Consider the following 19,107-nt stretch of genomic DNA (forward strand, 5'->3'; position numbering starts at 1 on the left):
CACCAGGAATGGCGCCCCAGAAAAAGCCCCTTCCTCTACAGAGGCCGCCCCGCCCCGCTCGCTCTGCACAGCGGACTGCGGCCTCCGCGCAGACACTTCGCTTACCTACCCCTCACCTGAGCTCTTTCCCATTGGTTTCTTTTTTCTTCTTTTCTCCCTTTTTTTTTTTTTTTTTTTTTGAGAGAGAGAGAGGGAAGGGAAGGGAAGGGAGGAGGGAGAGAGAGACAGACAGAGAAACATCGATTTGCATTGAGCCTGCAACCAAAGTATGAGCCCTTGACCAGTTGAACCCTAGACCCTTCAGTCCACAGGCCAACGCTCTGTCCACTGAGCCAAACTGGCCAGGGCTTGGTCTCTTTCACAGCCCGGATCCTGGGCCTGCCCTGCCGCTCCTCCCGTGGGGCTCCCGCGCTCCTGCTGCAGCTGCCACCAGGCTCTGCTGCAGGCCGGGGAGGGAGGGAGGGGCTGGGATCGGAGTCCCCGGAGCGGGACCGCTGGCGGCGTGCGGGCTGGAGGCGCCACGGGACGCAGGGACGCGGACTGCCCTCCCCGCTCCCCAGCCTGACCAGCGGCGCAGTGTTCCTCTGAGCCTCCGTCTGCCTGTGACCTGGGCATTGAAAAGGCGCCTTAGAATAGGGCAGGGACTGTGTACACACACACACTGGCAGCGGCGGCTGGCACTGGGGAGCTGTGACCCCGCCTGGCGAGGACGGTCTTCCGTGGACGCCCCCCCCCCCGCCGCCCTGAACAAACCACGTGAGAGCGGGCGGCCAGCACACCTTTACGGGGCCCGTATGGCTGTCACATCCCAGACCCCGCTTTTCCTGTTCCTGCTGGACTCAGGAGGCCGCCTCACTCGTCTCTCTCAGTCCCCAGTGCTCCGGCCGCGGACCCTGGAGAGCTCGCCGCTGTCCAGCTGCGAGACCAGCGACGCCGAGGGCCCGGTGCCCGTGAACAGCGCCGCCGCCCTGAGGACGAGCCGGCCGGCCGGCAGTTCCCCCTGCCGGGGCCACGTGCTCCGCAAGGCCAAGGTCAGCCCCGCCGCCCCCTGCGCGGGCCATGCAGCTCGCCAGCCCGCCGCGCGGACACCGGCCTCGGCGTCCTGCGGGCGGGCGGGAGGGCGGGGGCCGGGCGTGTCCCGTCCGGTCCCACAGCCTCCGCTAGGCGCCACGTGGTCTCCGGTCCCCCAGTGCCGCCTGTCCGGTGTCGGAGGGGCCGAGGCCGGGGGGGGGGGGGGGGACATGCTCGGGGCCATGCCTGGGGGGGCCTCCTTGTCTCCGCTGCGACCTCGGCCCCGGGGGCCCCACGCTGGCCGCTTCCCGGGGCGGCCGCCCGTGTACCCACACCGTGCATGTGTGTCACTCGGCTCTCGCTTCCCGGCAGGAGTGGGAGCTGAAGAACGGGACGTAGACACGGACGTCAGGAGAGGCCGCGGCGGAGCAGGCCCGCCGCCCGACGCGTATTTTCTACTGTACGGGCCGCCCGTAAAGCTGTGCTGGCCGCCGCTCCCACGTGGTTTGTTCAGGGCGGCGGGGGGAGGCCGCGGGAGACTGTCCTCGCCAGGGCCACAGCTCCCCAGTGCCAGCCGCCGCCCCAGGGGTCTGTGTCCCCGTCCCGCCCCGCCCCGCCCCCGCCCGGAAGGTGAGGCGCTCCCCTGAGCTGGACGGCTTTCTAACGCTCACATCCTCTGTGATCACTTCGCCCCCGGCTCCCGGAGGCCCCTCCCGATGGGAGGGCGTCACTGCTTTGGAAAGGCTGCGAGGGTTAGGGATGCTTCGCCCTGTGTCCTCCTTCCAGTACCCTTCACCCCTCCCTCCCTCCCCCATGGGCGGCCCTGGAGAGCTGGCAGCCTGGCGGGCGCACGGCTGTCCTCTCTTCCTGATGTCGCTGGTGGGGGTGCTGGAGCCATGGACAGAGCTTCTAGCCGCCCAACTCCCCCTGCCCCCCGTTTGCAAATCTAAGATGTGGCTGCGTCCGGGGACCTCGGCTCGCCCCTCCCGGGCCCGTGGGCCTCGCAGGGCCTCCTCCTCACCGCCGGCTGCCTCCGTGGAGTCCCTGGGCGACCCGCTGGGGCCCGGGGACAGAGCCGGCCCCGCGCAGCCGCGCAGGCCCCCGTCCCAGGCCTCAGCGCTGGGCACCCGGCCCCACGGTGCTTCAGGCCGGGCGGGCGGTGAGGCGCTGGGAGCTGCGTGCCTGGCTCCACCACAGCCCCTGCCCGGACGTGTGTGAGGCGGTCGGCCTGGCCTGCCCCGCGGCTCCGCACTCACAGGATGGCGGGACGCTCACCCCCTGCACTCACCGGTGACCCGGGAGGGCCGGCGCTGTGGGCGCACGCAGCTCCCTTCCCGAGGGGGATGCTCGACCCCCGTGGCCTGCGCCTTCGGGTCCAGAGGCTCCCAGCCAAGCGTGGCCTCACGTGGTCTCTGGGCTGGGCAGCCGCCTTGCCCAAGAGAGCCGCCAGGTCCGACACGCCGGGGCCGGCTGCCACGTTCCTGTCCGCACCGGCGGTGCCAGCACCTCGGCCTGAGCATGGCCGGTCCAGCCTTCGGGCTCCTGGCCGCCAGGGGCGGTGCTGACACAGCCGGCCTGTAAGGGGGGGACTTGTCCGCTGGGGTCTGCGGGTCTCCCGTGTCCGGATGTGGTCAGAGCCAGTAGTTATTTATTTGTACATGTTCAGAGCGTAGTCCTAACTTATATCTGTACATAGCAGACACGGCTCCTGTCCGGGGCGGAGACCGGGGTCCTGACAGCATGAGAGGGCGGGGGGCGGGGCTGCCCTCATGGTCGGCCCCGCCTGCCGGACCTGAGGCCCCGTCAGCCTCAGAGGCCCGCCCCCCCACGCTGACACGTTTACGATGTTTCACTCTCACCCCCGTGCCCCGAGCACAGTGACCCTCAGGTGCAGGCCACGTCCTCTCTGCCCAGAGTGCCAGGTGGGTGCCGCCTAGCCCTGGCTTCAGCTGGGGTGGGGCTCCTGGCACGGCTCCCCCCACCTCTCCCAGCTCTTCTCTCTGGGCGACCCCGTGACCTCAGATACCATGGTGCACAGCCAGCCCCGCCCTGACAAGGCTGTTTGTGCACCGGGTCACGTGACAGGAGCCCGGGTGGGCTGACCACACCAGCAGGCCTGCGGGGACGCGACCGGGCGGCCCCCGGGCTCAGCAGCAGCGACACGCACAGCTTGCCTTCTCTTTTCTAACGCAGTTTGTACAGGACACTTAATTCCGATCGCGCACATTTTTAAAGAGGGCGTTTATTATTGTTGTTATTACTGTTATTTGTTACTTGTTCCTGCTGTCACGCTGTCTGGCGGGCTGCGTTATACTGTGAAATGAACTGAAGGTGAACTGCCCCTCCGTGCCCCACACCCCGCACGGCTCCACGAGGGAGGCGGAGCCGCCGGCCACGGGCATGTGGTGTGGGCACAGGGGTTCCCCGGGCCCCCAGCCTCGCCGATGCCTTCAAAGCGGCTCGCCGCTCCCAGTTCTCGGACCAAAGCAGCTTTCCATGCCACGCTCCTCCGGCTGGATTCGCCCCCGGGAGGGCTGTAACCACACCAGCCTTTCCCGGGCCTCCCGCTCAGAATGGAGCCTCCTCACTGTGCCTGACACTCCGGCCTGGAAGGCCCTGAGGGGCCCGGGCCTTGGGCCGCCGGTTAGATGCCTGTACACAGGCGTCACTGTTCTCGGTGTATTTAATTCACGGTGAGAGGTTTGTCAGGGGAACTCGCCTGGGAACATGGGTTCCCGTTCGCCCCTTTTGTAGTCGCCTCACTTGGTTCTCGCTGAGGGACCGCCCCATTCCCGCAGCCCCAGACGGGCGCCTGTGGCGCGACCCAGCCGTGTGCTGTCAATAAAGCCATCTTCCAGCCCGGCCCCGCGTCGTCTTCCACCGGCTTATCGAGGGGGCGGGGAGGGGAGGGGGCTTGGCTGCCCTGGACAGGGTCCCTCCCAGGCCGGCCAGGCCCGGGGCAGGTGGAGGGCTGGCCGCAGTGCACCTTCCACGTGCCAGCCAGGCAGGGCCCCGCCCATCGGGGCTCCCCGGCCTCTCGCACCCGGACACTCCCCCCTCCCCCCAGCCAAGGGCAGGGGCTGGGCACCCAGCACTCCCAACACCGCTCAGACCGGTGCCTTCTGGCCCCCTCCCCGTGCACTCACCACACTGTTCTGCCCAGGTTTGCCCCCCTCGGCCTCCCGGCTGGGTCTGCTCTTCCCCATGTGGCCCGGCGTGGCCCAGTGTGCCCTGGCGTGGCCCAGTGTGCCCTGGCGTTGCCCGGCGTGGCATGCCCTCCACGTGGGAACTGTATGACCAGCCTGTTTTCATGGCCACGGCCTCCCCACAGCGGACATGGCGGCCACACCTCCCCCCAGCAGGAAGGTGTGGACACGAGGCCAGGCCACTGGTCTCTGGCTTGAGCCGGCTTGCTTGCTCCTCCTCGCCCATCAGGAGGGACAGGGACGGCTCCGGGCCCCGTGAGAGGGCTCGGGATGGGCGTTAAGCGCTCACATAGCCACGTGGCAGGTGCTGCGCGGACACAACGCCCGAGGCACCGGGAGAGCCCACGTCCAGCCCGCCCAGCGCGGTGCCGGCGGGGCCTCCTCGTGCCCCCCAGATCCCCGGGAGTGAAGAGGCCCCGGAAAGAAAGGAACCGGCCAGCCACCCTGCCGGGGATGGGGAGGACCCGCCTTCCACGGGCAGGCTGCTCTGACCCGGATCAGGGTGAGCCCCGCTCTGCGGAGTCACAGCAGCCACTCCCGGGCAGGACAGCGATGCAGTCGGAAAGGCCTTCCTGCGCCGGCCTGTCCCCAGCCCCCGGCGGCCCCAGGCGGGCGGGAGGTGGCTGCTCTACCAGCTGACCTGGAGGCGTCACTGGGTGACAATAACAAGGACGGAGAAACAGGAAAACACCGCTGTCCACAGCCCCTGCGCTCTGGCAGAGGGAACCCCGGCCCAGGCCTTGGACACAGAGGAGGGCAGAGGCACCCGGGACTTGGGCGCTGAGGGAACATGGTATGTGGGGACTCGGCTCAGAGGGAAGACCCACCTGGGCCTCGTGTCTCCTGAGCCCACAATTCCCATGAGAGGGCTCGCCAACACCAGTTCCCAAGCAGAGAGGCCACCAGGTGTAGGTCCCCACAGGCCCAATGGCCCCAGCAGCTCCCACCCCGAGGGAGCACTCCCCCCTGAAATACCTCAGCCCCGGGTCAAACCCCAACCCTAACCCTAATGCAGGTGAAACCCCAGCCCTAACCCTAACCCCAATCTAATGCAGATCAAACCCTAACCCTAACCCTAACCCAATGCAGATCTAACCCTGACCCTAACCCTAACCCAATGCAGGTCCAATCCTAACCCTAACCCAATGCAGATCTAACCCTGACCCTATCCCTATCCCTAGCCCTGACCCTGACCCTAGCCCTGACCCTGACCCTGACCCTGACCCTGGAGGGCTGTGCTCTTGGTTTGCCTCCATGGCACAGGGTCCCGGAGGCCTGGGCGCAGGTGGAGGTGGTGACGGTGACGGACAGGGCTCGTGTGGGGCGGGGCCTCCAGGGCTCACGGGCTGGCGGCCGCGCCCAGGAGTCCGAGGAGGGGAGGAGCAGCAGGTGAGGGGGGGGCTTCGAGCGCTGGCGGGTGCCATTGCTCTGCCCACACGTCCCGATCCGGCGGCCGAGAAGGTTAACGTCATGGCGACCTCCCACGGCGATGCCACGGGGCGCGGGCCCTCCACAGCGCGGGCCCACGCTCGCTCTTAGGTGATGCTGAGGAACAGAGCCAGCCAGGCAGATCCATCTTTGTTAAAAGCATCACAAGTGGTTTATTGGTTTTTAAAAAGGAAAAGTAAGAAAGAACCGATCGCATCTCTGTGGTGTGCATATACCAGTGGGCACAGCCCGGGGGACTGCCCTGCGGCTGCAGCAGGCCGCGCCTCCCCCGGAGCCTGTGCGGGGCTGGGCGCCCCATGTGCGCCCTCAAACGTGTAGCCGGAGGGCCGTGGACCCACGTGGCGACCGGACGCTGTGGGTGGGGAAGTGCAGGGGAGCCAGTGCCACCTCGTTTCGGGGTTCATGGGCCCCAGATACTCCTCATAGGCAGAAGGAATGACAACCCCAAGCAAACCGCCAGCGGCCGGGGCAGGCCTGCCCGAACAGCAGTGAATCGCGGGGTTCAGGGTCACAGGGGGTCACCCGCAGGCACTGGTGAGCTGGGCAGGGGCTGTGTCCAGGGCACGCCATGCCGCCCCTGACCCTGGGCCTGGACAGTGTCCGTCTCCCAGGCGGGTGGGGTGGACACAGGGCTCCCTAAGTGTCTGGAAACTGACTGTGCCCCCCAGACCACCCCCCGCCCTGTCCTTGGGCTGAGTCTGCAGAGTGGCTGTCTGCTGGTGGGCAGGGCCAGGGGAGGGACCCACAGGGACCTCTCCCCCCTGTGGTCTCCGAGTCGCCATGGTGACAGGGCGCTAGACTGGCGGGATCCCCCACTGCTCCAGGGGGCTGTTCTCCCCACCCAGGCCAGCCGGTCCCTAGCCCGGGCTCTGGTGTCCCCAGGAGAGGCCACCAGAGGGCCCTGCCCTGGGGGGAGGAGGGGTCAGTGCGTGGAGGAGGGGGGGGGGGGAAATACTGATTCGGGTTCAAGGCCAAGGGGGAGCAGCCCCCACGTGTTCGCACCGGACCCTGAGGCAGCAGCGTCACTGATTCTGGCTCCGGTGAGCGGACTGCATGGCCCGGGGGCCGAGGGCTGGCTCCCAGGCGCTCTGCCTCGACTGCGGTCTGGCCTGGGGAGGGTCACCCCCTCTCTGGCCTTGGGGTCTGCACCCCCAGGGGGCACACCCGCCCTCCGATCTAACCCTCTGGTCCCCGGGTTCCGTGTGTCCCCCGAAGCAATCACTGCAGCAGCTTGGGCCTCTGGGCCCGGCCCACCGCGAGGGAGCAGGTGCCTGTGGGGGCGCCGCCTGGTGGCCGGCTGTGAAGCTGCAGCCCCGTGGCTCCCAGGGGAAGGCCGGCCTCGGCCCCTCTGGCCCAGGGGAAGGGTGCCCAGAGGGCACGGAGCAGCCCTGGGCATTCTGGGAAAGGAGTTTCCCATCACCTGCAGTTGGGGGGGGGGGGCAGGGGCGGCAGGAGGCGTGGCAAGGCCCGGGCCTCAGGCTCTTTGATGCTGGAGGGCGGGCGCCCGCTGAGAGGGCGCCTGGCGGGCTGCCCTTGGTGGGCACAACCCTGTCCATGTGCAGCGTGGCTGAGTGGGTCTGCGGTGCCAGAGGGCGGGCAGGCACCCAGGGGACCCGCCTGGCACCAGAGGTCAGGCCTGGGCGGGGGTGCCAGGGTCCGGCGCAGCGTCCGGGGGTGGAGGCGGGCCGGAGCCGGCGGGCGGCGGGGCCGTGGCTGGGGTCCAGGGAGGCGGCGGTCAGCAGCCCCGGGCGTCCTGAGCAGAGGCGGGGGCGCTGGGCCTTGCGTGGGGCGGCCTCTGGCGATGCCAGTGCCGGCACAGCCGGCGTGGGGGCCGTGCCCCGGGGACGGGCGGAGAGGGCGCTCCGGGCGCCGCGGCCATCAGCTCACCAGGTAGCTGTGCATCTCGCGGGAGTTGATGCTGAGGACCACGCCCGAGTGGTTCCCTGGGAAACAGAGCCCTCTGAGCAGGCCGTGGCGGCGGGAGGCAGGCGAGCCAGCCCTGCAGGCCTGTCACAGGCTGCAGCCTGCACGTGGGAGGGGGTTCCAGGGGCTGCGGCAGCGTGTGTGTGTGTGTGTGTGTGAGTGTGTGTGAGTGTGTGTGAGTGTGTGTGGGGGGGGTGCGCTGGCTTTGTTGGCAGTCCAGCTGGGCCCCAGCTCCGCCTCCTATGGGTTAAGAGGGCGGGGGGGCCGTGGGAGGGTGGGGGGCGTGGGAGAGCATGGGAGGGTTTGGGGGATGTGGGGGGCCGTGGCAGGGTGTGGGAGGGTGTGGGGACTGTGGGGGGCTGTGGGAGGGCCTGGGGGGCCGTGGCAGGGTGTGGGAGGGTGTGGGGGCTGTGGGGGGCCGTGGGAGGGTGTGAGGGCTGTAGGGGGCTGTGGGAGGGTGTGGGGGCTGTGGGGGGCCGTGGCAGGGTGTGGGAGGGTGTGGGGGGCCGTGGGAGGGTGTGGGGGCTGTGGGGGGCTGTGGGAGGGTGTGGGGGACCGTGGCAGGGCGTGGCAGGGCGTGGGAGCTGTGAGAGGACAGGGTGAGTTTTGGGGGGTGGGGCCACGGGGTCACCTAGGGTCGGCGGGTGGAGGTCGCCGTCCATGAACTCCTCGGGCTGCACGGGGCCGGGGCCGGCCTGGCCGTGGCCCAGCGGGCTGGTCATCTCCTGCTCCTTGGCGTTGTGCATCTGCGCGTACACCGTCCGGTCCGGCCGCTTCCTGCGGGCAGAGGGCTCAGGCCCCGCAAGGCCGCCCACCACAGGGCCCCCCCAGGGCCCCCCCACAGGGCCCCCCTCAGGGCTCCCCACAGGGCCCCCCACAGGGCCCCGCCCCGGCCGCCCCCCCACAGGGCCCCCCACAGGCCCCCCACAGGGCCCCGCCCCGGCCGCCCCCCCACAGGGCCCCCCACAGGCCCCCCCACAGAGCCCCCCACAGGGCTCCCCCCACAGAACCCCCCACAGGGCCCCGCCCCGGCCGCCCCCCACAGGGCCCCCCACAGGGCCCCGCCCCGGCCACCCCCCCACAGGGCCCCCCACAGGCCCCCCCACAGGCCCCCCACAGGGCCCCCCACAGGCCCCCCCACAGGGCCCCCCACAGGCCCCCCCACAGGCCCCCCACAGGGCTCCCCCCACAGGACCCCCCACAGGGCCCCGCCCCGGCTGCCCCCCCAGGGCCCCCCACAGGGCCCCCCACAGAGCCACCCAGGACCCCCACAGGGCCCCCCAGGACCCCCCCAGGGCCCCCCACAGGCCCCCCCACAGGCCCCCCACAGGGCTCCCCCCACAGGACCCCCCACAGTGCTCCGCCCCGGCCGGCCCCCCAGGGCCCCCCACAGGGCCCCCCACAGTGCCACCCCGGCCGCCTGCCACAGGCCCCCCCGCCGGGTCCCTCTGAGGGCGGAGCAGGGGGGTGCTGGGACCTGAGGGGGTCAGACGGCGAGTGCCCCACGCCCCACCCCCAGCCACGGCAGGTCCTGCAAACTCCCACCCTCCTGGGGTCTGGCCACCAGCCTGCTGAGGGGGCAGAAGGGGGGCCTGCAAAGGGGGGTCCTGAGAGGGAAGGGGCCCTGAGGGGGGTGGGGACCCTGAGGGGGGAGGGGGCCTGAGGGGGAAGGAACCCTGGGGGGGAGGGGGCCTGAGGGGGGAGGAGTCCTGAGGGGGGAGGGCATGTGGAGGGGGCCCGGGGGGAGGGGGCCTGAGGGGGGAGGAGTCCTGAGGAGGGAGGGCATGTGGAGGGGGCCGGGGGGAGGGGGCCTGAGGGGGGAGGGGGCCGGGGGGAGGGGGCCTGAGGGGGGAGGTGTCCTGAGGAGGGAGGGCATGTGGAGGGGGCCGGGGGCCTTGCCTTTTGAACTTGTAGAGCAGGAGGCCTCCCACGGGGAGCAGCCCGAGGACCAGGAGCACGGCCACCACCCAGGCACCACCGCCGCTGCCCGGCCGCCGAGAGCCTGCAGGGAGCACGGGTCAGCGAGGCAGCGCCCGCCTGCCGGACGGAGGAGGCTCCGGGCCGGGCAGCGAGTCCGGGGCCAGGGGGCCAGGCCCAGGAGCCGGCCAGGCGGGAGGGACGCTCCTGGGACGGGGGACAGGCCCTGTGCGTGGACCTACCGCACGGCCACGCGCTCCCAGCTCCCTGATGGGAGACCGGGGGGGAGGGGGTGACACCCTCAGAACCACAGCTCCCTGCGGAGCGGAGCCCAGGCCCTGAGCGACCACCCGGTCCCACGCAGTGGAGGTCGGAGGCCGCCACGCCCGCCTCCCTGCGGCCCCGACTCACGTGTGTCCGGCCCGAGGGCCACCAGCACGCGGACGCCGGCCCGCAGGGGGAAGCTGATCTTCTGCGCGCTCAGCGCCTGCCGCACGGCCGCCGGGCTCTGCAACAGAGGGCGTGAGCCGGGCCACGGCGGGCGGGCCACGGGGGCGGGCCACGGGGGCGGGCCACGGGGGCGGGCCACGGGGGCGGGCCACGGCAGAGGGCCACGGCGGGGGGGGCCACGGCGGGGGCCCACAGGGGCGGCCACGGGGGCGGGCCACGGCGGGGGCCCACGGGGGCGGCCACGGAGGTGGGCCACGACGGGGGGCCACGGGGGCGGGCACGCGGGGCCTCTGCGTGGCGGGTGTGGCCGTGTGTGGGGTGCCTCCGTGGGACACCCGGCTCTCCTTGCTCCGGGCAGGCCCGGCTCCAGGGCAGCACTGGAGCCAGGAGGCCATCTGCTCACGGAACGGGGGTCCCGGCTGTGCGGCCCGGCGTGGCCGTGACCCGCCACCAGGGTTCCTGTGTGCCAGCGTGAGGTCTCCTCCGAGCACCAGGGGAGTGGACGCGCCCCTCCTGCCTCCTCTGCCTCTTGCCCTCCGCTCCCGAGCGGCCTGCCTGCGGCCGAGGGGGCGTCTCCCCTGGGGGCGGGGCAGGGCAGGGGCAGTGCTGTGTGTGCCCGGGCCCAGCCCGCACAGCGGTCAGCGCTCACCTGGGAAACAGGCCCTCACTGCCGCCTCCCCTGCCCCGCCCTCCCCCAGGAACCCCGGTGGGGGCGGAGCCACAGGCGGGACGCCCTTGGGAGAAGCTGGGGTCCCTCCGTCCATGGCCGGGGCCGCAGGCACAGGCGCGCTCCGCGGCCGCACGGCCTGTGCCCTGAGCCTTTAGTTTTGACTTCAGCTTCCTATGCGCACGTGCTGCGGGTTAGGCCCTCGGCACAGTGTGCGGCTGCTGCTGCCCCGCTCCAGCTTCCACCGCCCCCCGCCTGCTCTGGCCCTGCCGCAGACACGGGCCACGGAACCGTGCCGGTGCTGGCTTCTCCCACGTGGCGCCGGGTCCTCCAGGCTCAGCCGGGGCAGCACGTCCGGGGACGAGGCCTCCCGTGGGCGTGCCCTGGGCTGCGGGTTTGCTGGTGGGCGGGGCAGCTTTCTGCTCTGCCTGACCCCGGCCCTGGGTCCCCGTGACAGCACCCCGCAGGGCGGCGGGACCCCAGACCAGCTCCACGGTGACTGGGATGGGGTGGGGGGTGGTCGTGCCCCGTGCCCCCCCCCGCCCCCCGCTCCCCTCGCTGTGACGGGAGGTGAGCTCGGAGGCCAGGGGCCCGGGGGAGGCAGCCCGCCTGGATGGGGCTGAGGAGGGCGAGCTCGCGGTCTCCCGGTGGTGGCCGCCGGAGGAGGCGGCCGTGCCCGCAGGTACCTGGTCGCCGGAGGCGCTCCTCATCCTCGAGGGCCCGGGCGGGGGCGGCAGCACGTACAGGCTGGCCGCGGTGGGCAGCCCCGGCTCCAGCACCGTCACCAGCAGCTCCGCCGGGATGGCCGTCTCCTGGGGGTGGACGCCACACGATGCACGGCCAGGCCCCCCCACCGGCCCTGCCCGGCCAGGCCACCCCTCACACCGGCCCCGCCCGGCCAGGCCCCCCCCCGACCGGCCCCGCCCAGCCAAGTCCCCCCACACACACCGGCCCCGCCCGGCCAGCCCCCCCACACACACCGGCCCCACCCGGCCAGACCCCCACACACACCGGCCCCGCCCGGCCAGGCCCCCACACACCGGCCGCGCCTGGCCAGCCCCCCCACACACTGGGCCATTCCTCTCCCCAAGGCACTGTGAACGCCCCCCACCCCCCGGCTAATGTCCTTCTGAGCTACAGGGCTCAGCTCATGCGGGCCCCTCTGCCTCCTGGAAGTCCCATCCCTGCACTTCCAACTAGCAAACTCCTATTCATCCTTCAAAGCCCCGACAATGAGACCAGCATCACTCATGGGCCGAGAGGAGGCCTGGCCGTGGGCCTCAGCCTGGGCGACCAGGGCCAGGGCCTCGCCGTCCTGGGCCCCCTCGGACGCACTGCCCCGGGGAGGCTCCGCCACACGGCTCTGCTCCGGCTCCAGGGTCTGCCCCAGAGGATTCTGGATGCAAACAGCCGGTGCCCCGTAGATGTGCTCAGGGTGCTGTCCTGTGCCCCCAGCTCCATGCCTCCTGAGCCCGGTGTCAGCCCCCGCCCGGCCGGGCCCTCGCGGTGGGGAGCGGGGCCTGGGGGGGGGGGGCAGGCGCGCACCTTGGCGAGCAGCCAGCTGACCACCTGGCCGACGTCCTCTCTCCACTCGGGCGTGTTGGGGTTGTAGGTGTCCAGGTTCGGGGAGAACTGCAGAGGCACCACCTCAAACTGGTCTGGAAGAGGCCGAGGGGGGCTGCTCAGGCCCGGGCGCCCGGCCCGGCGCCTGGGGAGACGGTCCACGCAGCCGGGTACCCCAGGCCGCGCCGCCATCGGCCATGGGATCACGGCAATGACCACAGTGAGGGCGCGGGGGCAGCACCGAGGCTGCGGCTGTTTTTAAAAAATGTGTTTTTATTGATGTCAGAGAGGAAGGGACAGGGAGACATCAATGAGGAGAGAGAACCATGGACCGGCTGCCTCCTGCTCACCCCACACTGGGGATGGAGCCCGCAACCTGGGCCTGCGCCCTGACCGGGAATCCAACCATGACCTCTTGGTTCATAGGTCAACGCTAACCACTGAGCCCGCCGGCCGGGCAGGACCAGCTCTTAAAGCCAACTGGTCTGTACTGGCGGCCAGGGCAGCGGCACTGCTGGGAGTGGGGGGTGGGGGTCCCTCCCATCCTGAGGAGACGTTTCTATGGCGACGTCTCCCCCGAGGGCCGCAGTGAGCCCAGGGCCAGAGTCCCCGGAGGAGGCGCCCCGGGCGGAGCCGGGAGGGAGCCGAGGACTCACCCAGCACGCGGACCACCTTGGAGGCCTGCAGCACGGAGCTCCCGCAGGCCGCCTGCACCGTCACACGCACCTCCCCCGTGTCCGCAAACCGCGTCGTCATGGAGTTGTTCAGCGACAGCAGGGGCTGCGGGGCAGGCGGGTCAGGCCGAGCGGCTGTGCCGGGAGCGGGGCTGCCCTCACGGCGGGGAGCGCCCGGCGGGGAGGCCCGGGACCCGCAGGCACACCCTGCTGCCTGCCCAGCCTCCTCTGGAGACGGCGCAGGTGTAGGCGGGCCTCAGGCTGGGCCGCCACCCGACCCACCACCTCCCAGCCCCGCTCGGCGGCCACGTCCCTCAGCGCCGGCCCACGGGCGGGCGCACCTCACCACCCGGCGGGGGCAGGGCTGCCTCGGCCTCTCGCGGGACACAGAGGCTCTGGGAGGGCCAGGGACCAGCCGAGAGCGTGGCTGGAGGAGGCCGAGCTGCGATTCGAACCCAGAGCCAGGGCCCCATCCTCGACCTGCCCACCACAGGGGGCACCCCAGGAGCCCAGCCCGCCCTCCCCAGCGGGCGCCTGTGGGACCAGGGCCGCGGAGTCCGGGCGCACCTGCAGGCTGGGGCCGATCCACCAGTAGAAGACCGTGAGGTTGGGGTTCAGGGGCAGCAGCACGGCGGTCAGGGCCACCTCCTCGTTGATGCCAACGACGGGCACCACTTCGAGGTAGAGGGCCTCCAGGGGGGCTGCACGTGCAGAGAAAGGTAGGGTCAGAGGGCAGCAGGGCACTCAGCTTTTCAGAGGCTGCTCTGGTCACTGACATCCTCAACATAACATGAGTACCATCACCACCACCTTCAACACCACCACCACCACCACCATCACCACCATCACCACCACCACCACCATCACCACCATCACCATCATCACCACAACCACCATCACCACCACCACCATCACCACCACCATCACCATCACCACCACCACCACCATCACCACCACCACCACCATCACCACCATCACCACCACCACCACCACCATCACCACCATCACCATCACCACCACCATCACCACCATCACCATCACCACCACCATCACCACCACCACCACCATCACCACCACCACCACCACCACCACCATCACCATCACCATCACCACCACCACGACCACCATCACCACCACCACCACCATCACCACCACCATCACCACCATCACGACCACCACCACCACCACCACAATCACCACCATCACCACCATCACCACCACCACGACCACCATCACCACCACCACCACCATCACCACAACCATCACCACCACCACCACCACCACCACCATCACCACCACCATCACCACCACCACCACCACCATCACCATCACCATCACCACCATCACCACCACCACCACCACCACCACCATCACCACCATCACCACCACCATCACCATCACCATCACCACCACCACCACCATCACCACCACCATCACCACCATCACCATCACGACCACCATCACGACCACCATCACCACCATCACCACCACCACCACCACCACCACCATCATCACCATCACCACCACCACCACCATCACCACCACCACCATCCCCCCAACAACAGCCCTGCAGACCCCAGTGAGGACTGAGGCGGTGGGGCTGGCCCTCGCTCCGGCGCTGTGGGGAGGCCCGGGCCCGGGGACTCACGGTTGACCTGGACGAAGAGCACGGCCTCGTCCTGCCCCGCGGCGTTCTCCGCCCGCACGGCCACGCGGTACACGCCCGGGCTCTCGTAGCGGTGCCGCACGTGCTCGCTGCGCAGCGTGAGGTTCACGGCCAGGGGCGCGGAGCCGTCGCCCAGGTCCACCCGGTGCCTGGTGGTCAGCACGTCGCCCTGTGGGAACCCCACGAGGCGCTGGGTGTGGCCGAGATGCCCGCTGGCTCACCCCCTCCTCCTCCACACCAGCAGGCCGGGCCCCAGAGCCAGCCTGGGCCGGAGCCCTGGAGGCGGGGGGTTCGAGAGGGCGAGCACCCGCTGCGGAGAGGGGGCGGGCGTGGGGGAGACCGAGGCAGAGCCAGGGCCAGGAGCGTGGCCGGGGGCCGTGTGTGCGGGGCGTCCGCCCACAGGAACAGAGACACCCTCTTCCCGGGGCCTGCGGGCCGGACCTTCCTGTCTCCCCCTCCGCGGCCACGAACTCCGTGCTCCGTCTGCCCCTCCCTCACCGCCCCCCGCCCCCGCGCCCACCCACGGGAACGCCGGGGAGCCACGTCCCAGCGGCAGACGGGACAGGCGCTGCTGACCGAGCAGCAGTCCCGCTCACACCTGCCGCCCCGCCCGGAGACCACCCCCTCGCTCGCCTCCCCCGCGAGGAGCAGTGGCTGGGTGTCCGCCCCGAGTCCACGGCCCGGGCCTCAGCTCAGGGGAACGGGCGTCCGCAGGAGCCCTGGATGGGGTGTCAGAGGAAGGAGGGGATTCGGACACAGACGCGGGGACTGGGCTGCTGTGGCCACAGCCAGGAAGGCAGGGCGTCCCCGGAGCCTCCGGGCTGCGCTGCACGGTCCGGCCCGGCCAGGGCAGAGCGGCACCCGGGTGCCTGTCCATCCCCCGAGGGCTCCGGGGGCCGCCCTGTCCGGCCGTCAGCAGAGCTGCGGGAACGCTGTGCGGGTGTTTGGGTGACACAGGCTCCCCCTCGCTGGGGGGCGCCCAGGGGTGCACCTCCCGATCCCCCTCCCACCCCCCGCCAGAGTTGCAGGGTGTGAAGAAGCTGCCCGCTGTTTCCCGGAGTGGCTATCCCACCAGCCTCACGCCAGGCCCCGCCCTCCAGGCGCTGGGCTGTGGGTTTCCTCTTAGCCGGCGGTGGGCCTGTGCACGCCTGGCGCTCTGTTGCACCCCCCGTGGCGAAAGGTGGGGTGTCCCTCTGTCCTGGCTCACTGCCTGAGGGCGGTGTGTCCTCACTGCGGGGCTCTCAGTCCTTAGTTTATTTTTTTTATTTTTAGAGAGAGAGGGAGGGCGAGGGAGGGAAGCATCGATGTGAGAGTGGAGCATCGATCAGCTGCCTCCTGCACGCCCCCACCAGGATGGAGCTGGCAGCCTGGGCCTCGCCCTGACCGGGAATCGAACCGGCGACCACTCAGGCCTCCCGCTGAGCCGGCGGCAGGGCTAAGGTCCCTGCGGTGTGGCTCCGGCCGAGCCGCACGTGGCTGTCATGCTCTCTGCCCCGGCCTCCCCGTGCTCCCCGCGGCCTCTCAGAGCGCGCTCGCTGAGCCGTCCGTGATGACACCCCCTGCACGGCCCCCGCCCGCCGGCCACACGGCCCCCCGCCCGCCGGCCCACACGGCCCCGCCCGCCGGCCCACACGGCCCCCGCCCGCCGGCCACACGGCCCCGCCCGCCGGCCCACACGGCCCCCGCCCGCCGGCCACACGGCCCCCGCCGGCCCACACGGCCCAGCCCGCCGGCCACACGGCCCCCCGCCCGCGGCCACACGGCCCCCGCCGGCCAACACGGCCCCCGCCCGCCGGCCACACGGCCCCGCCCGCCGGCCACACGGCCCCCGCCCCGCCGGCCACACAGCCCCCGCCCGGCCACACGGCCCGCCCGCCGGCCACACGGCCCCGCCCGCCGGCCACACGGCCCCCGCCGCCCACACGGCCCCGCCCGCCGGCCCACACGGCCCCCGCCGGCCCAACGGCCCCGCCCGCCGGCCCACACGGCCCCGCCCGCCGGCCCACACGGCCCCGCCCGCCGGCCAACACGGCCCCCGCCCGCCGGCCCACACGGCCACTCTCCCGAGGGCGTGCGGCTCCCACCGCGCGGACATCGCCCGGAGCCGACGGCCGGCGTGAGGCTCCGGTGAACGTGGTCTTTACGGGTGTCACCCGCTGACACCTCCCCAGGGGGGTCCAGCCGGCCTGTGTGCGTCTGTGCCGGTTCCCTTAGTGTCGCTTTAACTCAGGCCGCCGGGGAGCCTGTGCCTGGCCCAGAGCCATTTCCACACTGCTTGGCCTGGGTGAGTGTGTGTGTGTGTGTGTGTGTGTGAGCATGTGTGTGTGTGAGTGTGTGTGTGTGTGTGTGAGTGTGTGTGTGAGAGTGTGTGTGTGTGTGTGAGTGTGTGTGTGTGAGCATGTGTGTGTGTGTGTGTGAGCGTGTGTGTGTGTGTGTGTGTGAGTGTGAGTGTGTGTGAGCATGTGTGTGTGTGTGAGCATGTGTGTGTGTGTGAGCGTGTGTGTGTGTGAGAGCATGTGTGTGTGTGAGAGCATGTGTGTGTGTGTGTGTGAGAGTGTGTGTGAGTGTGTGTGTGTGTGTGTGTGAGCATGTGTGTGTGTGAGTGTGTGTGTGTGTGTGTGAGAGTGTGTGTGTGAGTGTGTGTGTGTGTGTGTGTGAGCATGTGTGTGTGTGAGTGTGTGTGTGTGTGTGTGAGTGTGTGTGTGTGTGTGTGTGAGTGTGTGAGTGTGTGTGTGTGTGTGTGTGTGAGTGTGTGAGTGTGTGTGTGTGAGCATGTGTGTGTGTGTGTGTGAGCGTGTGTGTGTGTGTGTGAGTGTGAGTGTGTGTGAGCGTGTGTGTGTGTGTGAGCATGTGTGTGTGTGTGAGCGTGTGTGTGTGTGAGAGCATGTGTGTGTGTGAGAGCATGTGTGTGTGTGTGAGAGTGTGTGTGTGTGTGTGTGAGAGTGTGTGTGTGAGTGTGTGTGTGAGTGTGTGTGAGTGTGTGAGTGTGTGTGAGTGTGTGAGTGTGTGAGAGCATGTGTGTGTGTGTGTGTGTGTGAGTGTGAGTGTGTGTGTGTGAGAGTGTGTGTGTGAGTGTGTGTGTGTGTGTGTGAGTGTGTGTGAGTGTGAGTGTATGAGTATGAGTGTGTGTGTGAGAGTGTGTGTGTGAGAGTGTGTGTGTGTGTGTGAGTGTGAGTGTGTGTGTGTGAGCATGTGTGTGTGAGAGTGTGTGTGAGTGTGTGTGTGTGTGTGAGTGTGTGTGAGTGTATGAATGTGTGTGTGTGAGAGTGTGTGAGTGTATGAGTGTGTGTGTGTGTATGAATGTGTGTGTGTCTGAGTGTGTGACTGTGTAAGTGTGTGTGTGTCCATGAGTGTGAGTGTGTGTGTGCAAGGGGCCCTCCTTGTGCCCCACCCTCTCCCCGGCTTCAGCGAGGAAGCCAGTGGCCCCCAGGCAGCCTCCGCCCCGGGGCCTCTCCTCTGAGCGCCTCCCGGTGGGTGGCCCCCTCACCCCTGACCCAGCCCCATGGAACCAGGCCGGGCAGCGGGTGGCACCCAGGCTCCAGCTCGGAGGATCCGGGCAGAGTGGCAGCTGCCGGGCGCTAGGGGGCAGCAAAGGGCCGTGTGTGCTGGAAGTTCTCCTGGAACTCGGGGCAGCGGCCTACACAGCCCCCAGCCTAGTCCCCGCAAACCCAGGGAGCCCCCAAACCCAGGGAGCCCCCAAACCCAGGGAACCCCCAAACCCAGGGAGCCCTCAAACCCAGGGAGCCCCCTAACCCAGGGAGCCCCCAAACCCAGGGAACCCCCAAACCCAGGGAGCCCCCAAACCCAGGGAACCCCCAAACCCAGGGAGCCCCCAAACCAGGGAACCCCCCAAACCCAGGGAACCCCGCAAACCCAGGGAACCCCCAAACCCAGGGAGCCCCCAAACCCAGGGAGCCCCCAAACCCAGGGAACCCCGCAAACCCAGGGAACCCCCCTAACCCGGGAGCCCCCAAACCCAGGGAACCCAAACCCAGGGAGCCCCCAAACCCAGGGAGCCCCCAAACCCAGGGAGCCCCCAAACCCAGGGAACCCCCAAACCCAGGGAGCCCCCAAACCCAGGGAACCTCCAAACCCAGGGAACCTCCAAACCCAGGGAACCCCCAAACCCAGGGAGCCCCCAAACCCAGGGAACCCACAAACCTAGCCTAGCCCCCCAAACCCAGGGAACCCCCTAACCCAGGGAGCCCCGCAAACCAGGGAACCCCCAAACCCAGAGAGCCCCCAAACCCAGGGAACCCCAAACCAGGGAGCCCCCAAACCCAGGAGCCCCCAAACCCAGGGAGCCCCGCAAACCCAGGGAACCCCCAAACCCAAGGAGCCAGGCAGGGCCTCTCCGATGGGAGCAGAGGGGCGCAGCGCGGGCTGTTTGTAATTCGCGTCCCCGCACGTGTCTCACTTCCCTGCTTCCTGTCGGAGGTGCCCCATGAGCGCGTCCCGTCCGCAGTGGACGGGGTGACAGGAGGACGGACAGCCCCGGGGACAGGAGTCTGGGGATATTCACATTCCTGCTGTTTCTACGTGTTCGAGTGTTCTATATTGAGTACATACTATTTTTAAAGC

At 69.9% G+C, this 19,107-nt stretch overlaps 2 protein-coding genes across 4 annotated transcripts in view; one reads left to right on the forward strand and one right to left on the reverse strand.

Moving 5' to 3' along the window:
* AFAP1 (actin filament associated protein 1) overlaps positions 1 to 3,872 on the forward strand; it is a 57,595-nt gene extending 53,723 nt beyond the window's left edge. For all 3 annotated transcript variants that reach the window (XM_036417174.2, XM_036417175.2, XM_045573953.1), the window contains 2 exons: positions 870 to 1,031; positions 1,384 to 3,872. In XM_036417174.2, the coding sequence (XP_036273067.1) occupies positions 870 to 1,031; positions 1,384 to 1,410 (189 nt within the window). In that variant the 3' untranslated portion in view covers positions 1,411 to 3,872. The remainder of the gene's footprint in view (positions 1 to 869; positions 1,032 to 1,383) is intronic.
* Positions 3,873 to 5,794: 1,922 nt separating this feature from the next.
* LOC118707139 (VPS10 domain-containing receptor SorCS2-like) lies at positions 5,795 to 14,742 on the reverse strand (the record flags this gene model as incomplete). Its single annotated transcript, XM_036417055.2, has 9 exons — positions 5,795 to 7,609; positions 8,221 to 8,366; positions 9,489 to 9,591; positions 9,918 to 10,014; positions 11,310 to 11,435; positions 12,169 to 12,281; positions 12,843 to 12,966; positions 13,428 to 13,561; positions 14,509 to 14,742. Coding segments are annotated over 9 exons (1,142 nt in total), but the record flags the coding sequence as incomplete, so codon positions are not given.
* Between the last annotated feature and the right edge of the window lie 4,365 nt (positions 14,743 to 19,107).

Source organism: Pipistrellus kuhlii, unplaced genomic scaffold (genome assembly GCF_014108245.1).
Source record: "Pipistrellus kuhlii isolate mPipKuh1 unplaced genomic scaffold, mPipKuh1.p scaffold_m20_p_58, whole genome shotgun sequence".
NCBI classification, from domain to species: domain Eukaryota; kingdom Metazoa; phylum Chordata; class Mammalia; order Chiroptera; family Vespertilionidae; genus Pipistrellus; species Pipistrellus kuhlii.